This window comes from Oncorhynchus gorbuscha, unplaced genomic scaffold (assembly GCF_021184085.1).
Source record: "Oncorhynchus gorbuscha isolate QuinsamMale2020 ecotype Even-year unplaced genomic scaffold, OgorEven_v1.0 Un_scaffold_1054, whole genome shotgun sequence".
In the NCBI taxonomy this organism is placed as follows: Eukaryota; Metazoa; Chordata; class Actinopteri; order Salmoniformes; family Salmonidae; genus Oncorhynchus; species Oncorhynchus gorbuscha.
This window is the reverse complement of record NW_025745954.1, coordinates 7,741-33,386: the sequence shown is the minus strand read 5'-3', so window position 1 is coordinate 33,386 and position 25,646 is coordinate 7,741. Positions and strand designations below refer to the sequence as shown.

Genomic DNA, 25,646 nt, shown 5'->3' with positions numbered 1-25,646 from the left:
ATGGATGATTCCAATGGGAGGTGAGTTCACTTCAGGTCCGAACTGACTTAATAAACTGTTTAAACTAAATAGCGTTGACTATCCAGACAGACAAGGTGTTAGCCTATTCACCTTCTCATCAAAATGCCTGGGAATAAGAACCTGTGTTTCTGTTAGTGTGTCCAGTACACAGCAGTTTGAAATATGATGTACAACGTGATCATGATAAAACATGACTGAGACACAAGAGACCGTGCTTGATGTCAGTGTTGATGGGTTGCTAAGACATTGTCTTCTAGCTGAGTTCTCTCTCAAACACAATAAACTGTTTAAACAAATAGCACTATCAAACACACACAAAATGCCTGGGAACACACACACACACACACACACACACACACACACACACACACACACACACACACACACACACACACACACACACACACACACACACACACACACACACACACACACACACACACACACACACACACACACACACACACACACACACACACACACACACACACACAAGTATCTGTCTGAATTGAGAGTAGTTCAGAACACTGTCTCAGACTCACAGCAGTGGGAGAAAGAGGCACAGAGCAGAGAGGCACAGTTAAGTCAGTTGAGATGAGTGTGAGTCTGTGTGAGTGGACAGTGTTGACTGCACCATGGTTAGACAATTCCTCAAGCCTAAGATTGAGATCCAAATGGCACCCTATTCCTTATGTAGTGCACTAATTATGATAACAGAGATCACTGGTCAAAAGTAGTGCACTAAATAGGGAATAGGGTGCTATTTGGGACTTAAACTAAGAGAATGAAGAAACCATTGTCCAAGACCATCCATTTTCGCCTCAGCCTGTCTGGTTCTGCTGTCTCTGGCATGACGACACCTTAAGGAGCATAACCAGACAGACAGACACAGACAGACAGACAGACAGACAGGCAGACAGGCAGACAGACAGGCAGGCAGGCAGGCAGGCAGGCAGGCAGGCAGGCAGGCAGGCAGGCAGGCAGGCAGGCAGGCAGGCAGACAGACAGACAGACAGACAGACAGACAGACAGACAGACAGACAGACAGACAGACAGACAGACAGACAGACAGACAGACAGACAGACAGACATCTACTCAATCTCCCAAAACTGAAAGTGGAAAGAGGCAAAAGACGAACATTTAAAGGAGCACCTTGACACCTGCCTGCTACAGCACTGACCTTTCACCTCTTTCTGTCTGTCTCTTCTCATTGGTCACCAGTGCAGCCAATCCCAGCGGTGTTCAGGGTCAGGTGATGCCCATGGAGGAGTTGGGGTGTAACTCAGGATGGGGGGTGAGGGTGAAGGGGGAGCAGGGGACGAGAGAGGACAGGCGGCTGGCGGGGGTGTGTGGTCTGGCTAACAGTGGTAACTCCTGCTACATGAACGCTGTGCTGCAGTGTCTCTTCTCCACTGTGCCGTTGGTGGAACACCTTCTCAGCTCACACAAACGCTCCCAGCTGGCCAAGTAAGACTCTCTCTCTCTCTCTCTCTCGTCTGTCTGTCTGTCTGTCTGTCTGTCTGTCTGTCTGTCTGTCTGTCTGTCTGTCTGTCTGTCTGTCTGTCTGTCTGTCTGTCTGTCTGTCTGTCTGTCTGTCTGTCTGTCTGTCTGTCTGTCTGTCTGTCTGTCTGTCTGTCTGTCTGTCTGTCTGTCTGTCTGTCTGTCTGTCTGTCTGTCTGTCTGTCTGTCTGTCTGTCTGTCTGTCTGTCTGTCTGTCTGTCTGTCTGTCTGTCTGTCTGTCTGTCTGTCTGTCTGTCTGTCTGTCTGTCTGTCTGTCTGTCTGTCTGTCTGTCTGTGTCTTAGATGTTGTATAGTACTGTTTGTCCAGATACTCCAAGAACTTTACATTAGTTTGGGGGAAACTTAAATCCTCCAATGCCTCTCCTCCTTCTTTTCCTCTCCCCCCTCCTCCTCCTCCTTCCTCTCCTCCTTCCTCTCCTCCTCCCTCTCCTCCTTCCTCCCATGCCACTCTTCTCCCTCTCCTTCCTCCTCCTCCTTTTCCCCCTCTTCCTCCTCCTTCCTCTCCCCCTCCCTCTCCTCCTCCCTCCCATGCCACTCTTCTCTCTCTCCTTCCTCCTACTTCTTCTCCTCTTCCCCCTCCTCCTCCTCCTCTCCCCTCCTCCTCCTCCTCCTCCTCCCCTCCCTCCTCTCCCTCCTCCTCCTCCTCCTCCTCCTCTAGGCGTAACAGTCCTGTAGTGGGGGTGTTTGTGCACCTCTTCCATGAGGTGTGGCAGGGTCAGGGGGTACCAGCTTCACCTCTCCAGGGGATGAGGGCCTTGGTCTCCTCCCTGCACCCCCAGTTCAACAACCAATCACAGCAGGACGCCCAGGAGCTACTCCTCCTCCTGCTCAACGCCCTGCATGATGACCTCAAGAATGTACACACACACACACACACACACACACACACACACACACACACACACACACACACACACACACACACACACACACACACACACACACACACACACACACACACACACACACACACACACAATCCTGCCACCACACGACTCCGTCCACACGACTCCTTCCACACGACTCCTTCCACACGACTCCTTCCACACGACTCCTTCCATACACTCCTTCCACACGGTCAAAGGCTCTGCATCATTGTCTTTCTTGATTCTAGGGGATAAGTGTCTAGGGGATAGGGGATAGGGGATAAGTGTCTAGGGGATAAGTGTCTAGGGGATAGGGGATAAGTGTCTAGGGGATAGATAAGTGTCTAGGAATGAGTGTCTAGGGATAGGTGTCTAGGGGATAAGTGTCTAGGTGATAAGTGTCCAGGGGATAAGTGTCTAGGGGATAAGTGTCCAGGGGATAAGTGTCTAGGGGATAAGTGTCTAGGGGATAAGTGTCTAGGGGATAAGTGTCTAGGGGATAGGGGATAAGTGTCAGGAGATAAGTGTCTAGGGAATGAGTGTCTAGGGGATAGGTGTCTAGGGGATAAGTGTCTAGGTGATAAGTGTCCAGGGGATAAGTGTCTAGGGGATAAGTGTGCAGGGGATAAGTGTCTAGGGGATAAGTGTCTAGGGGATAAGTGTCTAGGGGATAGGGTAGTAGTGTCTAGGAGATAGGGGATAAGGGCTAGGGGCTGATTTGGTATTCAGACAGTGTGTTTCTCATTTGTGTGTGTGTGTGTGTGTGTGTGTGTGTGTGTGTGTGTGTGTGTGTGTGTGTGTGTGTGTGTGTGTGTGTGTGTGTGTGTGTGTGTGTGTGTGTGTGTGTGTGTGTGTGTGTGTGTGTGTGTGTGTGTGTGTGTGTACCAGGTCAAAAGTTTGGACACACCTACTAATTCAAGGGTTTTTCTTTATTTTTACCATTTTCTACATTGTAGAATAATAGTGAAGACATAAAAACTATGAAATAACACATATGGAATCATGTAGTAAACAAAAAAGTGTTTATATTTTATATTCTTCAAAGTAGCCACCCTTTGCCTTGATGACAGCTTTGCACACTCTTGGCATTCTTTCAACCAGCTTCACCTAGAATGCTTTTCCAACAGTCTTTAAGGAGTTCCCACATATGCTGAGCACTTGTTGACTGCTTTTCTTCACTCTGTGGTCCAACTCATCCCAATCCATCTCAATTGGGTTGAGGTTGGGGATAGTGGAGGCCAGGTCATCTGATGCAGCACTCCATCACTCTCCTTCTCGGTCAAATAGCCCTTACGCAGCCTGGAGGTCCTGTTGAAAAACAAATGATCCCACTAAGTCCCACTAAGCACAAACCAGATTGGATGGCGTATCGCTGCAGAATCCTGTGGTAGCCATGGCATCCTGTAACTCATATAGCCTCTCCCAGGTCTCCTTGTGTGAGTTTCCTGACAGCAACATTTTAATAAATCTAACCTCCCCTGACAGCAACATTTTAATAAATCTAACCTCCCCTGGCAACAACATTTTAATAAATCTAACCTCCCCTGGAAACATTTTAATAAATCTAACCTCCCCTGGCAACAACATTTTAATAAATCTAACCTCCCCTGGCAACAACATTTGAATAAATATAACCTCCCCTGGCAACAACATTTTAATAAATCTTACTTCCCCCTGACAACAACATTTTAATAAATCTAACCTCCCCTGGCAACATTTTAATAAATCTAACCTCCCCTGACAACAACATTATAATAAATATAAACTCCCCCTGGCAACATTTTAATAAATCTAACCTCCCCTGGCAACAACATTTTAATAAATCTCCCTCTCCCTGGCAACAACATTTTAATAAATATAACCTCCCCTGACAACAACATTTTAATAAATCTAACCTCCCCTGACAACAACATTTTAATAAATCTACCCTCTCCCTGGCAACAACATTTTAATAAATATAACCTCCCCTGACAACAACATTTTAATAAATCTAACCCCTGACAACAACATTTTAATAAATCTAACCTCCCCTGGCAAAACATTTTAATAAATATAACCTCCCCTGGCAACAACATATTAATAAATCTAACCTCCCCCTGACAACAACATTTTAATAAATCTAACCTCCCCTGACAACAACATTTTAATAAATCTAACCTCCCCTGGCAACAACATTTTAATAAATCTAACCTCCCCTGGAAACATTTTAATAAATCTAACCTCCCCTGGCAACAACATTTAATAAATCTAACCTCCCCTGACAACAACATTTTAATAAATCTAACCTCCCCCTGGCAACAACATTTTAATAAATCTAACCTCCCCTGACAACAACATTATAATAAATCTAACCTCCCCTGGCAACATTTTAATAAATCTAACCTCCCCTGACAACAACATTTTAATAAATCTAAACTCCCCTGGCAACAACATTTTAATAAATCTAACCTCCCCTGACAACAACATTTTAATAAATCTAACCTCCCCTGACAACAACATTTTAATAAATCTACCCTCCCCTGGCAACAACATTTTAATAAATATAACCTCCCCTGACAACAACATTTTAATAAATCTAACCTCCCCTGACAACAACATTTTAATAAATCTACCCTCCCCTGGCAACAACATTTTAATAAATATAACCTCCCTGACAACAACATTTTAATAAATCTAACCTCCCCTGACAACAACATTTTAATAAATCTAACCTCCCCTGACAACAACATTTTAATAAATCTAACCTCCCCTGACAACAACATTTTAATAAATCTAACCTCCCCTGACAACAACATTTTAATAAATCTAACCTCCCCTGAAACAACATTTTAATAAATCTAACCTCCCCTGACAACAACATGTTAATAAATCTAACCTCCCCCTGACAACAACATTTTAATAAATATAACCTCCCCCTGGCAACATTTAATAAATCTAACCTCCCCCTGGCAACAACATTTTAATAAATATAACCTCCCCTGGAAACATTTTAATAAATCTAACCTCCCCCTGGCAACAACATTTTAATAAATCTAACCTCCCCTGACAACAACATTTTAATAAATCTAACCTCCCCTGGCAACAACATTTTAATAAATCTAACCTCCCCCTGACAACAACATTTTAATAAATCTAACCTCCCCCTGGCAACATTTTAATAAATCTAACCTCCCCTGACAACAACATTTTAATAAATCTAACCTCCCCCTGGCAACATTTTAATAAATCTAACCTCCCCTGACAACAACATTATAATAAATATAACCTCCCCCTGGCAACATTTTAATAAATCTAACCTCCCCTGGCAACAACATTTTAATAAATCTACCTCCCCCTGACAACAACATTATAATAAATCTAACCTCCCCCCTGGCAACATTTTAATAAATCTAACCTCCCCTGACAACAACATTTTAATAAATCTACCCTCCCCTGGCAACAACATTTTAATAAATATAACCTCCCCTGACAACAACAACATTTTAATAAATCTACCCTCCCTGACAACAACATTTTAATAAATCTAACCTCCCCTGGACAACATTTTAATAAATATAACCTCCCCTGACAACAACATTTTAATAAATCTAACCTCCCCCTGACAACAACATTTTAATAAATCTAACCTCCCCTGACAACAACATTTTAATAAATCTAACCTCCCCTGGCAACAACATTTTAATAAATCTAACCTCCCCCTGACAACAACATTTTAATAAATCTAACCTCCCCTGACAACAACATTTTAATAAATCTAACCTCCCCCTGAACAACATTTTAATAAATCTAACCTCCCCTGACAACAACATTTTAATAAATCTAACCTCCCCTGACAACAACATTTTAATAAATCTAACCTCCCCTGACAACAACATTTTAATAAATATAACCTCCCCTGACAACAAACCATTTTAATAAAAACTCAGAAATAACCTCATAGCGCTGATGGTTTTTGCGATTGCACTTGAGGAAACTTTCAAAGTTCTTAAAATGTTGACTGACCATGTCTTAAATTAATGTTGGACTGTCGTTTCTCTTTGCTTACTGTTCTTGCCTTAATATGGACTTGGGTCTTTTACTAAATAGGGCTATCTTCTGTACACCACCCCTACATTGTCACAACACAACTGATTGGCTCAAATGCGTTAAGGAGGAAAGAAATTCCACAAATGAACTTTTAACAAGACACACCTGTTAATTGAAATGCATTCCAGGTGACTACCTTATGAAGCTGGTTGAGAGAATGCCATGAGTGTTTAAAGCTGTCATCACGGCAAAGGGTGGCTACTTTGAAGAATATAAAATATAAACACTTTTTTGGTTACTACATGATTCCATAAGTGTTATTTCATAGTTTTGATGTCTTCACTAGTATTCTACAATGTGTGTGTGTAATTCCCTTTGCTACAGAAGGGGAGAGACGTCAGACACGTTCTTCCCAGCGGTTGTGTCTGGGCAGGAAGTCTAAGCCTCGCCAGCAACAACATTCTACGGTGGTGACATCTCTTCGAGGGACAACTCAGCTACCAGATGCTGTGTCTGCGCTGCGACGGACACTCCCACAGCAACCAAGTCTTCACCATCCTGTCTCTGCCTATACCACTGGACTCATACAAGTGCTCCCTACAGGTACAACGAACCACAATCAGACTAAACACATACAGACTAATCACAATCAGACTAACACATACAGACTAATCACATACAGACTAATCACATACAGACTAATCACATACAGACTAATCACATACACATACAGACTAACCACATACAGACTAAACACATACAGACTAATCACATACAGACTAATCACATACAGACTAACCACATACAGACTAATCACATACAGACTAACCACAATCAGACTAACCACAATCAGACTAACCACATACAGACTAACCACATACAGACTAACCACATACAGACTAATCACATACAGACTAATCACATACAGACTAACCACATACAGACTAATCACATACAGACTAACCACAATCAGACTAATCACATACAGACTAATCACATACAGACTAACCACATACCCGGACTAACACATTTAAACACACAGACTAATCAATAGACTACAATCACATACAGACTAATCACACAGACTAATACAGACTAAACACACAGACTAACCACATACAGACTAACCAGACAACCACATACAGACTAACCACATACAGACTAACCATACAGACTAACCACATACAGACTAACCACATACAGACTAATCACATACAGACTAATCACATACAGACTAAACACACAGACTAATCACATACAGACTAATCACATACACACTAAACACACAGACTAATCACATACAGACTAATCACATACACATACAGACTAACCACATACAGACTAACCACATACAGACTAACCACATACAGACTAACCACATACAGACTAACCACATACAGACTAACCACATACAGACTAACCACATACAGACTAATCACATACAGACTAACCACATACAGACTAATCACATACAGACTAACCACAATCAGACTAATCACATACAGACTAACCACATACAGACTAACCACATACAGACTAACCACATACGGACTAATCACATTCAGACTAATCACATTCAGACTAAACACACAGACTAATCACATACAGACTAATCACATACACACTAAACACACAGACTAATCACATACAGACTAAACACATACGGACTAATCACATACACACTAAACACACAGACTAATCACATATGGACTAACCACATACAGACTAAACACACAGACTAAACACACAGACTAATCACACAGACTAATCACATACAGACTAAACACACAGACTAAACACACAGACTAAACACACAGACTAAACACACAGACTAATCACATACACACTAAACACACAGACTAATCACATACAGACTAACACATACGGACTAACCACACACAGACTAACCACACACAGACTAACCACATACAGACTAACCACATACAGACTAACCACATACAGACTAACCACATACAGACTAACCACATACAGACTAACCACATACAGACTAACCACATACAGACTAACCACATACAGACTAACCACATACAGACTAACCACATACGGACTAATCACATACAGACTAATCACATACAGACTAAACACACAGACTAATCACATACAGACTAATCACATACAGACTAATCACATACACACTAAACACACAGACTAGCCAGCGACCACATCTCTCTCCTGTAGGACTGCCTGTCATACAGACTAGCCACAGACCACATCTCTCTCTCTTGTAGGACTGCCTGTCATACAGACTAGCCACAGACCACATCTCTCTCTCCTGTAGGACTGCCTGTCGCTGTTCTTCCAGCAGAGTACGTTGACGTGTGGAGATCAGAAGTTGTGTCCAGAGTGTGGAGTGAAGAGAGACACAGCTGTCCTCACCAGCATGGCCAAACCACCTGAGATACTGGTGCTGCACCTCAAACGGTGGGTATCTGACAACCCATCTCTCCCCACTAGATGACCACTGTTGGTGCACAGACTTAACACAGACAAACATATTGGTGCTAATGGAAAGGACGTCACGCTGCTGGCTTAGCAGTTGTACAACTGAATGCATTCCACTGAAATGTGTCTTCTGTATTTAACCCAACCCCTCTGAATCAGAGAGGTGCGGGGAGCTGCTATAATTGACATCCACGGAGCCCGGGAACAGTGGGTTAACTGCCTTGTTCAGGGGCAGGAAGACTTTTACCTTGTCAGCTCGGGGGTTTGATCCAGCAACCTTTCGGTTACTGGCACCAACTATCTAACCACTAGGCTACCTGCCGCCCCTATAGTACAGCTTCCTCCTTATTCGGCTCATACCGAGGCTCCAACCCAAGCGTTTTTCCTTTGCTATCAGCACACGTGACCTTCTGGAGCGTCTAACCATTCTGCGCCATGTGAAAAGCTTTCTTATCGCTGGTGCAAGTGGGGACACTTCAGTCTGAGGAGCAGGTTTCACACATCCTCATGTTTTAATCACATTAACATGTAACCCCTAACTAGAGGTCCCTGTAACCCCTAACTAGAGGTCAATGTAACCCTAACTAGAGGTCAATGTAACCCCAACTAGAGGTCCCTGTAACCCCTAACTAGAGGTCAATGTAACCCCTAACTAGAGGTCCCTGTAACCCCTAACTAGAGGTCCCTGTAACCCATAACTAGAGGTCCCTGTAACCCCTAATTAGAGGTCCCTGTAACCCCTAATTAGAGGTCAATGTAACCCCTAACTAGAGGTCCCTGTAACCCCTAACTAGAGGTCCCTGTAACCCCTAACTAGAGGTCAATGTAACCCCTAACTAGAGGTCCCTGTCAACCCCTAACTAGAGGTCCCTGTAACCCCTAACTAGAGGTCAATGTAACCCCCTAACTAGAGGTCCTGTAACCCCTAACTAGAGGTCCCTGTAACCCCTAACTAGAGGTCCCTGTAACCCCTAACTAGAGGTCAATGTAACCCCTAACTAGAGATCAATGTAACCCCTAACTAGAGGTCCCTGTAACCCCTAACTAGAGGTCCCTGTAACCCCTAACTAGAGGTCCCTATAACCCCTAACTAGAGGTCCCTGTAACCCCTAACTAGAGGTCCCTGTAACCCCTAACTAGAGGTCCCTGTAACCCCTAACTAGAGGTCCCTGTAACCCCTAACTAGAGGTCCCTGTAACCCCTAACTAGAGGTCCCTATAACCCCTAACTAGAGGTCAATGTAACCCCTAACTAGAGGTCCCTGTAACCCCTAACTAGAGGTCAATGTAACCCCTAACTAGAGGTCAATGTAACCCCTAACTAGAGGTCCCTGTAACCCCTAACTAGAGGTCAATGTAACCCCATAACTAGAGGTCCCTGTAACCCCTAACTAGAGGTCCCTGTAACCCATAACTAGAGGTCCCTGTAACCCCTAACTAGAGGTCCCTGTAACCCCTAATTAGAGGTCAATGTAACCCCTAACTAGAGGTCCCTGTAACCCCTAACTAGAGGTCCCTGTAACCCCTAACTAGAGGTCAATGTAACCCCTAACTAGAGGTCCCTGTAACCCCTAACTAGAGGTCCCTGTAACCCCTAACTAGAGGTCAATGTAACCCCTAACTAGAGGTCAATGTAACCCCTAACTAGAGGTCAATGTAACCCCTAACTAGAGGTCCCTGTAACCCCTAAATAGAGGTCAATGTAACCCCTAGAGGTCCCTGTAACCCCTAATTAGAGGTCCCTGTAACCCCTAACTAGAGGTCCCTGTAACCCCTAACTAGAGGTCCCTATAACCCCTAACTAGAGGTCAATGTAACCCCTAACTAGAGGTCCCTGTAACCCCTAACTAGAGGTCAATGTAACCCCTAACTAGAGGTCCCTGTAACCCCTAACTAGAGGTCCCTGTAACCCCTAACTAGAGGTCAATGTAACCCCTAACTAGAGGTCCCTGTAACCCCTAACTAGAGGTCCCTGTAACCCCTAACTAGAGGTCCCTGTAACCCCTAACTAGAGGTCAATGTAACCCCTAACTAGAGGTCCCTGTAACCCCTAACTAGAGGTCAATGTAACTGCACCTAACTAGAGGTCAATGTAACCCTAACTAGAGGTCAATGTAACCCCTAACTAGAGGTCCCTGTAACCCCTAACTAGAGGTCCCTGTAACCCCTAACTAGAGGTCCCTGTAACCCCTAACTAGAGGTCCCTGTAACCCCTAACTAGAGGTCCCTGTAACCCCTAACTAGAGGTCAATGTAACCCCTAACTAGAGGTCCCTGTAACCCCTAACTAGAGGTCCCTGTAACCCTAACTAGAGGTCCCTGTAACCCCTAACTAGAGGTCCCTGTAACCCCTAACTAGAGGTCCCTGTAACCCCTAACTAGAGGTCCCTGTAACCCCTAACTAGAGGTCCCTGTAACCCCTAACTAGAGGTCAATGTAACCCCTAACTAGAGGTCCCTGTAACCCCTAACTAGAGGTCCCTGTAACCCCTAACTAGAGGTCAATGTAACCCCTAACTAGAGGTCCCTGTGACCCCTAACTAGAGGTCAATGTAACCCCTAACTAGAGGTCCCCTAACTAGAGGTCCCTGTAACCCCTAACTAGAGGTCCCTGTAACCCCTAACTAGAGGTCAATGTAACCCCAACTAGAGGTCCCTGTAACCCCTAACTAGAGGTCAATGTAACCCCTAACTAGAGGTCCCTGTAACCCCTAACTAGACCTAACTAGAGGTCCCTGTAACCCCTAACTAGAGGTCCCCTAACTAGAGGTCCCTGTAACCCCTAACTAGAGGTCCCTGTAACCCCTAACTAGAGGTCAATGTAACCCCTAACTAGAGGTCCCTGTAACCCCTAACTAGAGGTCCCTGTAACCCCTAACTAGAGGTCCCTAACTAGAGGTCCCTGTAACCCCTAACTAGAGGTCCCTGTAACCCCTAACTAGAGGTCAATGTAACCCCTAACTAGAGGTCAATGTAACCCCTAACTAGAGGTCCCTGTAACCCCTAACTAGAGGTCCCTGTAACCCCTAACTAGAGGTCCCTGTAACCCCTAACTAGAGGTCAATGTAACCCCTAACTAGAGGTCCCTGTAACCCCTAACTAGAGGTCCCTGTAACCCCTAACTAGAGGTCCCTGTAACCCCTAACTAGAGGTCCCTATAACCCCTAACTAGAGGTCCCTGTAACCCCTAACTAGAGGTCCCCCCTAACTAGAGGTCCCTGTAACCCCTAACTAGAGGTCAATGTAACCCCTAACTAGAGGTCAATGTAACCCCTAACTAGAGGTCAATGTAACCCCTAACTAGAGGTCCCTGTAACCTAGAGGTCCCTGTAACCCCTAACTAGAGGTCAATGTAACCCCTAACTAGAGGTCCCTGTAACCCCTAACTAGAGTCAATGTAACCCCTAACTAGAGGTCCCTAACCCCTAACTAGAGGTCCCTGTAACCCCTAACTAGAGGTCAATGTAACCCCTAACTAGAGGTCCCTGTAACCCCTAACTAGAGGTCAATGTAACCCCTAAACTAGAGGTCCCTGTAACCCCTAACTAGAGGTCCCTGTAACCCCTAACTAGAGGTCCCTGTAACCCCTAACTAGAGGTCCCTGTAACCCTAATGTAACCCCTAACTAGAGGTCCCTGTAACCCCTAACTAGAGGTCCCTGTAACCCCTAACTAGAGGTCAATGTAACCCCTAACTAGAGGTCCCTGTAACCCCTCCCTGTAACTAACTAGAGGTCCCTGTAACCCTAACTAGAGGTCAATGTAACCCCTAACTAGAGGTCAATGTAACCCCTAACTAGAGGTCAATGTAACCCCTAACTAGAGGTCCCTGTAACCCCTAACTAGAGGTCCCTGTAACCCCTAACCCTGTAACCCCTAACTAGAGGTCCCTGTAACCCCTAACTAGAGGTCCCTGTAACCCCTAACTAGAGGTCCCTGTAACCCCTAACTAGAGGTCAATGTAACCCCTAACTAGAGGTCCCTAACTAGAGGTCAATGTAACCCCTAACTAGAGGTCCCTGTAACCCCCCCTAACTAGAGGTCCCTGTAACCCCTAACTAGAGGTCCCTGTAACCCCTAACTAGAGGTCCCTGTAACCCCTAACTAGAGGTCAATGTAACCCCTAACTAGAGGTCCCTGTAACCCCTAACTAGAGGTCCCTGTAACCCCTAACTAGAGGTCCCTGTAACCCCTAACTAGAGGTCAATGTAACCCCTAACTAGAGGTCCCTGTAACCCCTAACTAGAGGTCCCTGTAACCCCTAACTAGAGGTCCCTGTAACCCCTAACTAGAGGTCAATGTAACCCCTAACTAGAGGTCCCTGTAACCCCTAACTAGAGGTCCCTGTAACCCCTAACTAGAGGTCCCTGTAACCCCTAACTAGAGGTCAATGTAACCCCTAACTAGAGGTCCCTGTAACCCCTAACTAGAGGTCCCTGTAACCCCTAACTAGAGGTCCCTAACTAGAACTGTAACCCCTAACTAGAGGTCCCTAACCCCTAACCCCTAACTAGAGGTCCCTGTAACCCCTAACTGAGGTCCCTGTAACCCCTAACTAGAGGTCCCTGTAACCCCTAACTAGAGGTCCCTGTAACCCCTAACTAGAGGTCCCTGTAACCCCTGAGGTCCCTGTAACCCCTAACTAGAGGTCCCTGTAACCCCTAACTAGAGGTCCCTGTAACCCCTAACTAGAGGTCCCTGTAACCCCTAACTAGAGGTCCCTGTAACCCCTAACTAGAGGTCCCTGTAACCCCTAACTAGAGGTCAATGTAACCCCTAACTAGAGGTCCCTGAGGTCCCTGTAACCCCTAACCCAATAACTAGAGGTCCCTGTAACCCCTAACTAGAGGTCCCTGTAACCCCTAACTAGAGGTCCCTGTAACCCCTAACTAGAGGTCCCTGTAACCCCTAACTAGAGGTCCCTGTAACCCCTAATTAGAGGTCAATGTAACCCCTAACTAGAGGTCCCTGTAACCCTAACTAGAGGTCCCTGTAACCCCTAACTAGAGGTCAATGTAACCCCTAACTAGAGGTCCCTGTAACCCTAACTAGAGGTCCCTGTAACCCCTAACTAGAGGTCCCTGTAACCCCTAACTAGAGGTCAATGTAACCCCTAACTAGAGGTCCCTGTAACCCCTAACTAGAGGTCAATGTAACCCCTAACTAGAGGTCAATGTAACCCCTAACTAGAGGTCAATGTAACCCCTAACTAGAGGTCCCTGTAACCCCTAACTAGAGGTCCCTGTAACCCCTAACTAGAGGTCAATGTAACCCCTAACTAGAGGTCCCTGTAACCCCTAACTAGAGGTCAATGTAACCCCTAACTAGAGGTCAATGTAACCCCTAACTAGAGGTCAATGTAACCCCTAACTAGAGGTCCCTGTAACCCCTAACTAGAGGTCCCTGTAACCCCCTAACTAGTCCCTGTAACCCCTAACTAGAGGTCCCTGTAACCCCTAACTAGAGGTCCCTGTAACCCCTAACTAGAGGTCCCTGTAACCCCTAACTAGAGGTCAATGTAACCCCTAACTAGAGGTCCCTGTAACCCCTAACTAGAGGTCCCTGTAACCCCTAACTAGAGGTCAATGTAACCCCTAACTAGAGGTCCCTGTAACCCCTAACTAGAGGTCCCTAACTAGAGGTCCCTGTAACCCCTAACTAGAGGTCCCTGTAACCCCTAACTAGAGGTCAATGTAACCCCTAACTAGAGGTCCCTGTGACCCCTAACTAGAGGTCAATGTAACCCCTAACTAGAGGTCCCTGTAACCCCTAACTAGAGGTCCCTGTAACCCCTAACTAGAGGTCCCTGTAACCCCTAACTAGAGGTCAATGTAACCCCTAACTAGAGGTCCCTGTAACCCCTAACTAGAGGTCAATGTAACCCCTAACTAGAGGTCCCTGTAACCCCTAACTAGAGGTCCCTGTAACCCCTAACTAGAGGTCAATGTAACCCCTAACTAGAGGTCCCTGTAACCCCTAACTAGAGGTCCCTGTAACCCCTAACTAGAGGTCCCTGTAACCCCCTAACTAGAGGTCAATGTAACCCCTGTAACCCCTAACTAGAGGTCAATGTAACCCCTAACTAGAGGTCAATGTAACCCCTAACTAGAGGTCAATGTAACCCCTAACTAGAGGTCCCTGTAACCCCTAACTAGAGGTCCCTGTAACCCCTAACTAGAGGTCCCTGTAACCCCTAACTAGAGGTCCCTGTAACCCCTAACTAGAGGTCAATGTAACCCCTAACTAGAGGTCCCTGTAACCCCTAACTAGAGGTCAATGTAACCCCTAACTAGAGGTCAATGTAACCCCTAACTAGAGGTCCCTGTAACCCCTAACTAGAGGTCAATGTAACCCCTAACTAGAGGTCCCTGTAACCCCTAACTAGAGGTCCCTGTAACCCCTAACTAGAGGTCCCTGTAACCCCTAACTAGAGGTCCCTGTAACCCCTAACTAGAGGTCCCTGTAACCCCTAACTAGAGGTCAATGTAACCCCTAACTAGAGGTCCCTGTAACCCCTAACTAGAGGTCCCTGTAACCCCTAACTAGAGGTCCCTGTAACCCCTAACTAGAGGTCCCTGTAACCCCTAACTAGAGGTCAATGTAACCCCTAACTAGAGGTCAATGTAACCCCTAACTAGAGGTCCCCCCTAACTAGAGGTCCCTGTAACCCCTAACTAGAGGTCCCTGTAACCCCTAACTAGAGGTCCCTGTAACCCCTAACTAGAGGTCCCTGTAACCCCTAACTAGAGGTCAATGTAACCCCTAACTAGAGGTCCCTGTAACCCCTAACTAGAGGTCAATGTAACCCCTAACTAGAGGTCAATGTAACCCCTAACTAGAGGTCCCTGTAACCCTAACTAGAGGTCCCTGTAACCCCTAACTAGAGGTCCCTGTAACCCCTAACTAGAGGTCCCTGTAACCCCTAACTAGAGGTCCCTGTAACCCCTAACTAGAGGTCCCTGTAACCCCTAACTAGAGGTCAATGTAACCCCTAACTAGAGGTCCCTGTAACCCCTAACTAGAGGTCCCTGTAACCCCTAACTAGAGGTCAATGTAACCCCTAACTAGAGGTCCCTGTAACCCCTAACTAGAGGTCCCTGTAACCCCTAACTAGAGGTCCCTGTAACCCCTAACTAGAGGTCAATGTAACCCCTAACTAGAGGTCCCTGTAACCCCTAACTAGAGGTCAATGTAACCCCTAACTAGAGGTCCCTGTAACCCCTAACTAGAGGTCAATGTAACCCCTAACTAGAGGTCCCTGTAACCCCTAACTAGAGGTCCCTGTAACCCCTAACTAGAGGTCAATGTAACCCCTAGAGGTCCCTGTAACCCCTAACTAGAGGTCCCTGTAACCCCTAACTAGAGGTCCCTGTAACCCCTAACTAGAGGTCCCTGTAACCCCTAACTAGAGGTCAATGTAACCCCTAACTAGAGGTCCCTGTAACCCCTAACTAGAGGTCCCTGTAACCCCTAACTAGAGGTCAATGTAACCCCTAACTAGAGGTCCCTGTAACCCCTAACTAGAGGTCCCTGTAACCCCTAACTAGAGGTCCCTGTAACCCCTAACTAGAGGTCCCTGTAACCCCTAACTAGAGGTCCCTGTAACCCCTAACTAGAGGTCAATGTAACCCCTAACTAGAGGTCCCTGTAACCCCTAACTAGAGGTCAATGTAACCCCTAACTAGAGGTCCCTGTAACCCCTAACTAGAGGTCCCTGTAACCCCTAACTAGAGGTCCCTGTAACCCCTAACTAGAGGTCCCTGTAACCCCTAACTAGAGGTCAATGTAACCCCCTAACTAGAGGTCCCTGTAACCCCTAACTAGAGGTCAATGTAACCCCTAACTAGAGGTCCCTGTAACCCCTAACTAGAGGTCCCTGTAACCCCTAACTAGAGGTCCCTGTAACCCCTAACTAGAGGTCAATGTAACCCCTAACTAGAGGTCAATGTAACCCCTAACTAGAGGTCCCTGTAACCCCTAACTAGAGGTCCCTGTAACCCCTAACTAGAGGTCCCTGTAACCCCTAACTAGAGGTCCCTGTAACCCCTAACTAGAGGTCCCTGTAACCCCTAACTAGAGGTCCCTGTAACCCCTAACTAGAGGTCCCTGTAACCCCTAACTAGAGGTCCCTATAACCCCTAACTAGAGGTCCCTAACTAGTAACCCCTAACTAGAGGTCAGTAACCCCTAACTAGAGGCCAATGTAACCCCTAACTAGAGGTCAATGTAACCCCTAACTAGAGGTCCCTGTAACCCCTAACTAGAGGTCCCTGTAACCCCTAACTAGAGGTCAATGTAACCCCTAACTAGAGGTCCCTGTAACCCCTAACTAGAGGTCAATGTAACCCCTAACTAGAGGTCCCTGTAACCCCTAACTAGAGGTCAATGTAACCCCTAACTAGAGATCAATGTAACCCTAACTAGAGGTCCCTGTAACCCCTAACTAGAGGTCCCTGTAACCCCTAACTAGAGGTCCCTGTAACCCCTAACTAGAGGTCCCTGTAACCCCTAACTAGAGGTCCCTGTAACCCCTAACTAGAGGTCAATGTAACCCCTAACTAGAGGTCAATGTAACCCCTAACTAGAGGTCCCTGTAACCCCTAACTAGAGGTCCCTGTAACCCCTAACTAGAGGTCAATGTAACCCCTAACTAGAGGTCCCTGTAACCCCTAACTAGAGGTCCCTGTAACCCCTAACTAGAGGTCAATGTAACCCCTAACTAGAGGTCAATGTAACCCCTAACTAGAGGTCAATGTAACCCCTAACTAGAGGTCCCTGTAACCCCTAACTAGAGGTCAATGTAACCCCTAACTAGAGGTCCCTGTAACCCCTAACTAGAGGTCCCTGTAACCCCTAACTAGAGGTCCCTGTAACCCCTAACTAGAGGTCCCTGTAACCCCTAACTAGAGGTCAGTAACCCCTAACTAGAGGTCCCTGTAACCCCTAACTAGAGGTCAATGTAACCCCTAACTAGAGGTCCCTGTAACCCCTAACTAGAGGTCCCTGTAACCCCTAACTAGAGGTCAATGTAACCCCTAACTAGAGGTCCCTGTAACCCCTAACTAGAGGTCCCTGTAACCCCTAACTAGAGGTCCCTGTAACCCCTAACTAGAGGTCAATGTAACCCCTAACTAGAGGTCCCTGTAACCCCTAACTAGAGGTCAATGTAACCCCTAACTAGAGGTCAATGTAACCCCTAACTAGAGGTCAATGTAACCCCTAACTAGAGGTCCCTGTAACCCCTAACTAGAGGTCCCTGTAACCCCTAACTAGAGGTCCCTGTAACCCCTAACTAGAGGTCCCTGTAACCCCTAACTAGAGGTCCCTGTAACCCCTAACTAGAGGTCAATGTAACCCCTAACTAGAGGTCAATGTAACCCCTAACTAGAGGTCCCTGTAACCCCTAACTAGAGGTCCCTGTAACCCCTAACTAGAGGTCCCTGTAACCCCTAACTAGAGGTCCCTGTAACCCCTAACTAGAGGTCCCTGTAACCCCTAACTAGAGGTCAATGTAACCCCTAACTAGAGGTCCCTGTAACCCCTAACTAGAGGTCCCTGTAACCCCTAACTAGAGGTCAATGTAACCCCTAACTAGAGGTCCCTGTAACCCCTAACTAGAGGTCCCTGTAACCCCTAACTAGAGGTCAATGTAACCCCTAACTAGAGGTCCCTGTAACCCCTAACTAGAGGTCCCTGTAACCCCTAACTAGAGGTCAATGTAACCCCTAACTAGAGGTCCCTGTAACCCCTAACTAGAGGTCAATGTAACCCCTAACTAGAGGTCCCTGTAACCCCTAACTAGAGGTCAATGTAACCCCTAACTAGAGGTCCCTGTAACCCCTAACTAGAGGTCAATGTAACCCCTAACTAGAGGTCCCTGTAACCCCTAACTAGAGGTCCCTGTAACCCCTAACTAGAGGTCAATGTAACCCCTAACTAGAGGTCCCTGTAACCCCTAACTAGAGGTCCCTGTAACCCCTAACTAGAGGTCCCTGTAACCCCTAACTAGAGGTCCCTGTAACCCCTAACTAGAGGTCCCTGTAACCCCTAACTAGAGGTCCCTGTAACCCCTAACTAGAGGTCCCTGTAACCCCTAACTAGAGGTCCCTGTAACCCCTAACTAGAGGTCCCTGTAACCCCTAACTAGAGGTCCCTGTAACCCCTAACTAGAGGTCCCTGTAACCCCTAACTAGAGGTCAATGTAACCCCTAACTAGAGGTCCCTGTAACCCCTAACTAGAGGTCAATGTAACCCCTAACTAGAGGTCAATGTAACCCCTAACTAGAGGTCCCTGTAACCCCTAACTAGAGGTCAATGTAACCCCTAACTAGAGGTCCCTGTAACCCCTAACTAGAGGTCCCTGTAACCCCTAACTAGAGGTCCCTGTAACCCCTAACTAGAGGTCCCTGTAACCCCTAACTAGAGGTCAATGTAACCCCTAACTAGAGGTCCCTGTAACCCCTAACTAGAGGTCCCTGTAACCCCTAACTAGAGGTCAATGTAACCCCTAACTAGAGGTCCCTGTAACCCTAACTAGAGGTCCCTGTAACCCCTAACTAGAGGTCAATGTAACCCCTAACTAGAGGTCAATGTAACCCCTAACTAGAGGTCCCTGTAACCCCTAACTAGAGGTCAATGTAACCCCTAACTAGAGGTCAATGTAACCCTAACTAGAGGTCAATGTAACCCCTAACTAGAGGTCCCTGTAACCCCTAACTAGAGGTCCCTGTAACCCCTAACTAGAGGTCAATGTAACCCTAACTAGAGGTCCCTGTAACCCCTAACTAGAGGTCAATGTAACCCCTAACTAGAGGTCCCTGTAACCCCTAACTAGAGGTCAATGTAACCCCTAACTAGAGGTCCCTGTAACCCCCTAACTAGAGGTCCCTGTAACCCCTAACTAGAGGTCCCTGTAACCCCTAACTAGAGGTCCCTGTAACCCCTAACTAGAGGTCCCTGTAACCCCTAACTAGAGGTCCCTGTAACCCCTAACTAGAGGTCAATGTAACCCCTAACTAGAGGTCCCTGTAACCCCTAACTAGAGGTCCCTGTAACCCCTAACTAGAGGTCAATGTAACCCCTAACTAGAGGTCCCTGTAACCCCTAACTAGAGGTCAATGTAATAATGTAACCCCTAACTAGAGGTCCCTGTAACCCCTAACTAGAGGTCCCTGTAACCCCTAACTAGAGGTCAATGTAACCCCTAACTAGAGGTCCCTGTAACCCCTAACTAGAGGTCAATGTAACCCCTAACTAGAGGTCCCTGTAACCCCTAACTAGAGGTCCCTGTAACCCCTAACTAGAGGTCCCTGTAACCCCTAACTAGAGGTCAATGTAACCCCTAACTAGAGGTCCCTGTAACCCCTAACTAGAGGTCAATGGCAGTAATAATGTAACCCCTAACTAGAGGTCCCTGTAACCCCTAACTAGAGGTCCCTGTAACCCCTAACTAGAGGTCAATGTAACCCCTAACTAGAGGTCAATGTAACCCCTAACTAAACTAGAGGTCCCTGTAACCCCTAACTAGAGGTCAATGTAACCCCTAACTAGAGGTCAATGTAACCCCTAACTAGAGGTCAATGTAACCCCTAACTAGAGGTCAATGTAACCCCTAACTAGAGGTCAATGTAACCCCTAACTAGAGGTCGCTGTAACCCCTAACTAGAGGTCCCTGTAACCCCTAACTAGAGGTCAATGTAACCCCTAACTAGAGGTCCCTGTAACCCCTAACTAGAGGTCCCTGTAACCCCTAACTAGAGGTCAATGTAACCCCTAACTAGAGGTCCCTGTAACCCCTAACTAGAGGTCAATATAACCCCTAACTAGAGGTCAATGTAACCCCTAACTAGAGGTCCCTGTAACCCCTAACTAGAGGTCAATGTAACCCCTAACTAGAGGTCCCTGTAACCCCTAACTAGAGGTCCCTGTAACCCCTAACTAGAGGTCCCTAACCCCTAACTAGAGGTCCCTGTAACCCCTAACTAGAGGTCCCTGTAACCCCTAACTAGAGGTCCTGTAACCCCTAACTAGAGGTCCCTGTAACCCCTAACTAGAGGTCAATGGCAGTAATAATGTAACCCCTAACTAGAGGTCCCTGTAACCCCTAACTAGAGGTCCCTGTAACCCCTAACTAGAGGTCAATGTAACCCCTAACTAGAGGTCAATGTAACCCCTAACTAGAGGTCGCTGTAACCCCTAACTAGAGGTCCCTGTAACCCCTAACTAGAGGTCCCTGTAACCCTAACTAGAGGTCCCTGTAACCCCTAACTAGAGGTCCCTGTAACCCCTAACTAGAGGTCAATGTAACCCCTAACTAGAGGTCCCTGTAACCCCTAACTAGAGGTCAATGTAACCCCTAACTAGAGGTCAATGTAACCCCTAACTAGAGGTCCCTGTAACCCCTAACTAGAGGTCCCTGTAACCCCTAACTAGAGGTCCCTGTAACCCCTAACTAGAGGTCCCTGTAACCCCTAACTAGAGGTCCCTGTAACCCCTAATTAGAGGTCCCTGTAACCCCTAATTAGAGGTCAATGTAACCCCTAACTAGAGGTCCCTGTAACCCCTAACTAGAGGTCCCTGTAACCCCTAACTAGAGGTCAATGTAACCCCTAACTAGAGGTCCCTGTAACCCCTAACTAGAGGTCCCTGTAACCCCTAACTAGAGGTCAATGTAACCCCTAACTAGAGGTCAATGTAACCCCTAACTAGAGGTCCCTGTAACCCCTAACTAGAGGTCAATGTAACCCCTAACTAGAGGTCAATGTAACCGCTAACTAGAGGTCAATGTAACCCCTAACTAGAGGTCCCTGTAACCCCTAACTAGAGGTCCCTGTAACCCCTAACTAGAGGTCAATGTAACCCTAACTAGAGGTCCCTGTAACCCCTAACTAGAGGTCAATGTAACCCCTAACTAGAGGTCAATGTAACCCCTAACTAGAGGTCCCTGTAACCCCTAACTAGAGGTCCCTGTAACCCCTAACTAGAGGTCCCTGTAACCCCTAACTAGAGGTCCCTGTAACCCCTAACTAGAGGTCCCTGTAACCCCTAACTAGAGGTCCCTGTAACCCCTAACTAGAGGTCAATGTAACCCCTAACTAGAGGTCCCTGTAACCCCTAACTAGAGGTCCCTGTAACCCCTAACTAGAGGTCAATGTAACCCCTAACTAGAGGTCCCTGTAACCCCTAACTAGAGGTCAATGGCAGTAATAATGTAACCCCTAACTAGAGGTCCCTGTAACCCCTAACTAGAGGTCCCTGTAACCCCTAACTAGAGGTCAATGTAACCCCTAACTAGAGGTCCCTGTAACCCCTAACTAGAGGTCAATGTAACCCCTAACTAGAGGTCCCTGTAACCCCTAACTAGAGGTCCCTGTAACCCCTAACTAGAGGTCCCTGTAACCCCTAACTAGAGGTCAATGTAACCCCTAACTAGAGGTCCCTGTAACCCCTAACTAGAGGTCAATGGCAGTAATAATGTAACCCCTAACTAGAGGTCCCTGTAACCCCTAACTAGAGGTCCCTGTAACCCCTAACTAGAGGTCAATGTAACCCCTAACTAGAGGTCAATGTAACCCCTAACTAGAGGTCGCTGTAACCCCTAACTAGAGGTCCCTGTAACCCCTAACTAGAGGTCAATGTAACCCCTAACTAGAGGTCAATGTAACCCCTAACTAGAGGTCAATGTAACCCCTAACTAGAGGTCAATGTAACCCCTAACTAGAGGTCAATGTAACCCCTAACTAGAGGTCCCTGTAACCCCTAACTAGAGGTCCCTGTAACCCCTAACTAGAGGTCAATGTAACCCCTAACTAGAGGTCCCTGTAACCCCTAACTAGAGGTCCCTGTAACCCCTAACTAGAGGTCAATGTAACCCCTAACTAGAGGTCCCTGTAACCCCTAACTAGAGGTCAATGTAACCCCTAACTAGAGGTCAATGTAACCCCTAACTAGAGGTCCCTGTAACCCCTAACTAGAGGTCAATGTAACCCCTAACTAGAGGTCCCTGTAACCCCTAACTAGAGGTCCCTGTAACCCCTAACTAGAGGTCCCTCTAACCCCTAACTAGAGGTCCCTGTAACCCCTAACTAGAGGTCCCTGTAACCCCTAACTAGAGGTCAATGTAACCCCTAACTAGAGGTCCCTGTAACCCCTAACTAGAGGTCAATGGCAGTAATAATGTAACCCCTAACTAGAGGTCCCTGTAACCCCTAACTAGAGGTCCCTGTAACCCCTAACTAGAGGTCAATGTAACCCCTAACTAGAGGTCAATGTAACCCCTAACTAGAGGTCCCTGTAACCCCTAACTAGAGGTCCCTGTAACCCCTAACTAGAGGTCAATGTAACCCCTAACTAGAGGTCCCTGTAACCCCTAACTAGAGGTCAATGTAACCCCTAACTAGAGGTCAATGTAACCCCTAACTAGAGGTCCCTGTAACCCCTAACTAGAGGTCCCTGTAACCCCTAACTAGAGGTCCCTGTAACCCCTAACTAGAGGTCAATGTAACCCCTAACTAGAGGTCCCTGTAACCCCTAACTAGAGGTCAATGTAACCCCTAACTAGAGGTCGCTGTAACCCCTAACTAGAGGTCCCTGTAACCCCTAACTAGAGGTCCCTGTAACCCCTAACTAGAGGTCCCTCTAACCCCTAACTAGAGGTCCCTGTAACCCCTAACTAGAGGTCCCTGTAACCCCTAACTAGAGGTCAATGTAACCCCTAACTAGAGGTCCCTGTAACCCCTAACTAGAGGTCAATGGCAGTAATAATGTAACCCCTAACTAGAGGTCCCTGTAACCCCTAACTAGAGGTCCCTGTAACCCCTAACTAGAGGTCAATGTAACCCCTAACTAGAGGTCAATGTAACCCCTAACTAGAGGTCAATGTAACCCCTAACTAGAGGTCCCTGTAACCCCTAACTAGAGGTCAATGTGTAACCCCTAACTAGAGGTCAATGTAACCCCTAACTAGAGGTCAATGTAACCCTAACTAGAGGTCAATGTAACCCCTAACTAGAGGTCAATGTAACCCCTAACTAGAGGTCCCTGTAACCCCTAACTAGAGGTCCCTGTAACCCCTAACTAGAGGTCCCTGTAACCCCTAACTAGAGGTCCCTGTAACCCTAACTAGAGGTCAATGTAACCCCTAACTAGAGGTCAATGTAACCCCTAACTAGAGGTCCCTGTAACCCCTAACTAGAGGTCAATGTAACCCCTAACTAGAGGTCCCTGTAACCCCTAACTAGAGGTCCCTGTAACCCCTAACTAGAGGTCAATGTAACCCCTAACTAGAGGTCCCTGTAACCCCTAACTAGAGGTCAATGGCAGTAGAGGTCAATGTAACCCCTAACTAGAGGTCCCTGTAACCCCTAACTAGAGGTCCCTGTAACCCCTAACTAGAGGTCAATGTAACCCCTAACTAGAGGTCCCTGTAACCCCTAACTAGAGGTCCCTGTAACCCCTAACTAGAGGTCCCTGTAACCCCTAACTAGAGGTCCCTGTAACCCCTAACTAGAGGTCCCTGTAACCCCTAACTAGAGGTCAATGGCAGTAATAATGTAACACCTCATTATAAATCAGCTTTACCTCTGCTGCAGCTGCTGTCATGCATCTCAATGAGACAAATAATAATAACAGAACCTGTGTAACATTACAGTTTTGGTTGCCATGGGAGTGAGAAGAGGAAGTTGAGGACCAATGTGTTGTTCTCATTGGACAGTTTAGACCTAACCCCCTTCCTGTCCAGACCCTCAGCCAATCACACCAGCTACTCTCTACGCAGTGGTGGTGAGTTTCTGCACACACACACACACACACACACACACACACACACACACACACACACACACACACACACACACACACACACACACACACACACACACACACACACACACACACACACACACACACACACACACACACACACACACCACTGAGGGGAGGACAGCTCATTAGAATGGCTGTAATGGAGCAGATTGAACGGCTTCAAACTCATGGAAACGTGTATTTGATACCATTCCACCATTTTCACTCCAGCCATTACCACGAGCCTGTCCTCCCCAATCACGGAGCCACCAGCCTCCTGTGATACACTCACCCATACAGAAAGACACACATGCACCTACACTCACCCATACAGAAAGACACACATGCACCTACACCCACCCATACAGAAAGACACACATGACACACATGCACCTACACCCACCCATACAGAAAGACACACATGCACCTACACCCACCCATACAGAAAGACACACATGCACCTACACTCACCCATACAGAAAGACACACATGCACCTACACCCACCCATACAGAAAGACACATGCACATGAAAGACACCTACACCCACCCATACAGAAAGACACGCATGCACCTACACCCACCCATACAGAAAGAGAAAGACACGCATGCACCTACACCCACCCATACAGAAAGACACGCATGCACCTACACATGCACCTACACCCACCCATGTGAACACATTTACATGATGCTCCTGTCTGGAAAAACACACAGCCAAACATGAACACATGACTCCGTCGGTGTGTCTCTCCCCCGTCCAGAACCACACAGGAGACCTGGACATGGGTCACTACACGGCCCTGTGCCACAGTTCCCTGTCCAGCAGCTGGCACCACTTCGACGATACGGCCGTGAGTGAGGTAGTGGACTTCTTGGTGCAGTCTCCTAACGCCTACATCCTGCTGTACAGCCGTCAACCCTTCCACAGGCCCAACATACCCCGGATCTGA

At 46.8% G+C, this 25,646-nt stretch overlaps 1 protein-coding gene across 1 annotated transcript; it reads left to right on the top strand.

Annotated features, from left to right (window-relative positions):
* Positions 1–25,646, top strand: LOC124021113 (putative ubiquitin carboxyl-terminal hydrolase 50). Its single transcript, XM_046336442.1, has 7 exons — positions 1–20; positions 1,244–1,489; positions 2,202–2,400; positions 6,910–7,038; positions 8,735–8,877; positions 24,544–24,674; positions 25,411–25,646. Exons 1-7 carry the CDS (start codon positions 1–3, stop codon positions 25,644–25,646), a joined length of 1,104 nt encoding a protein of 367 aa, XP_046192398.1.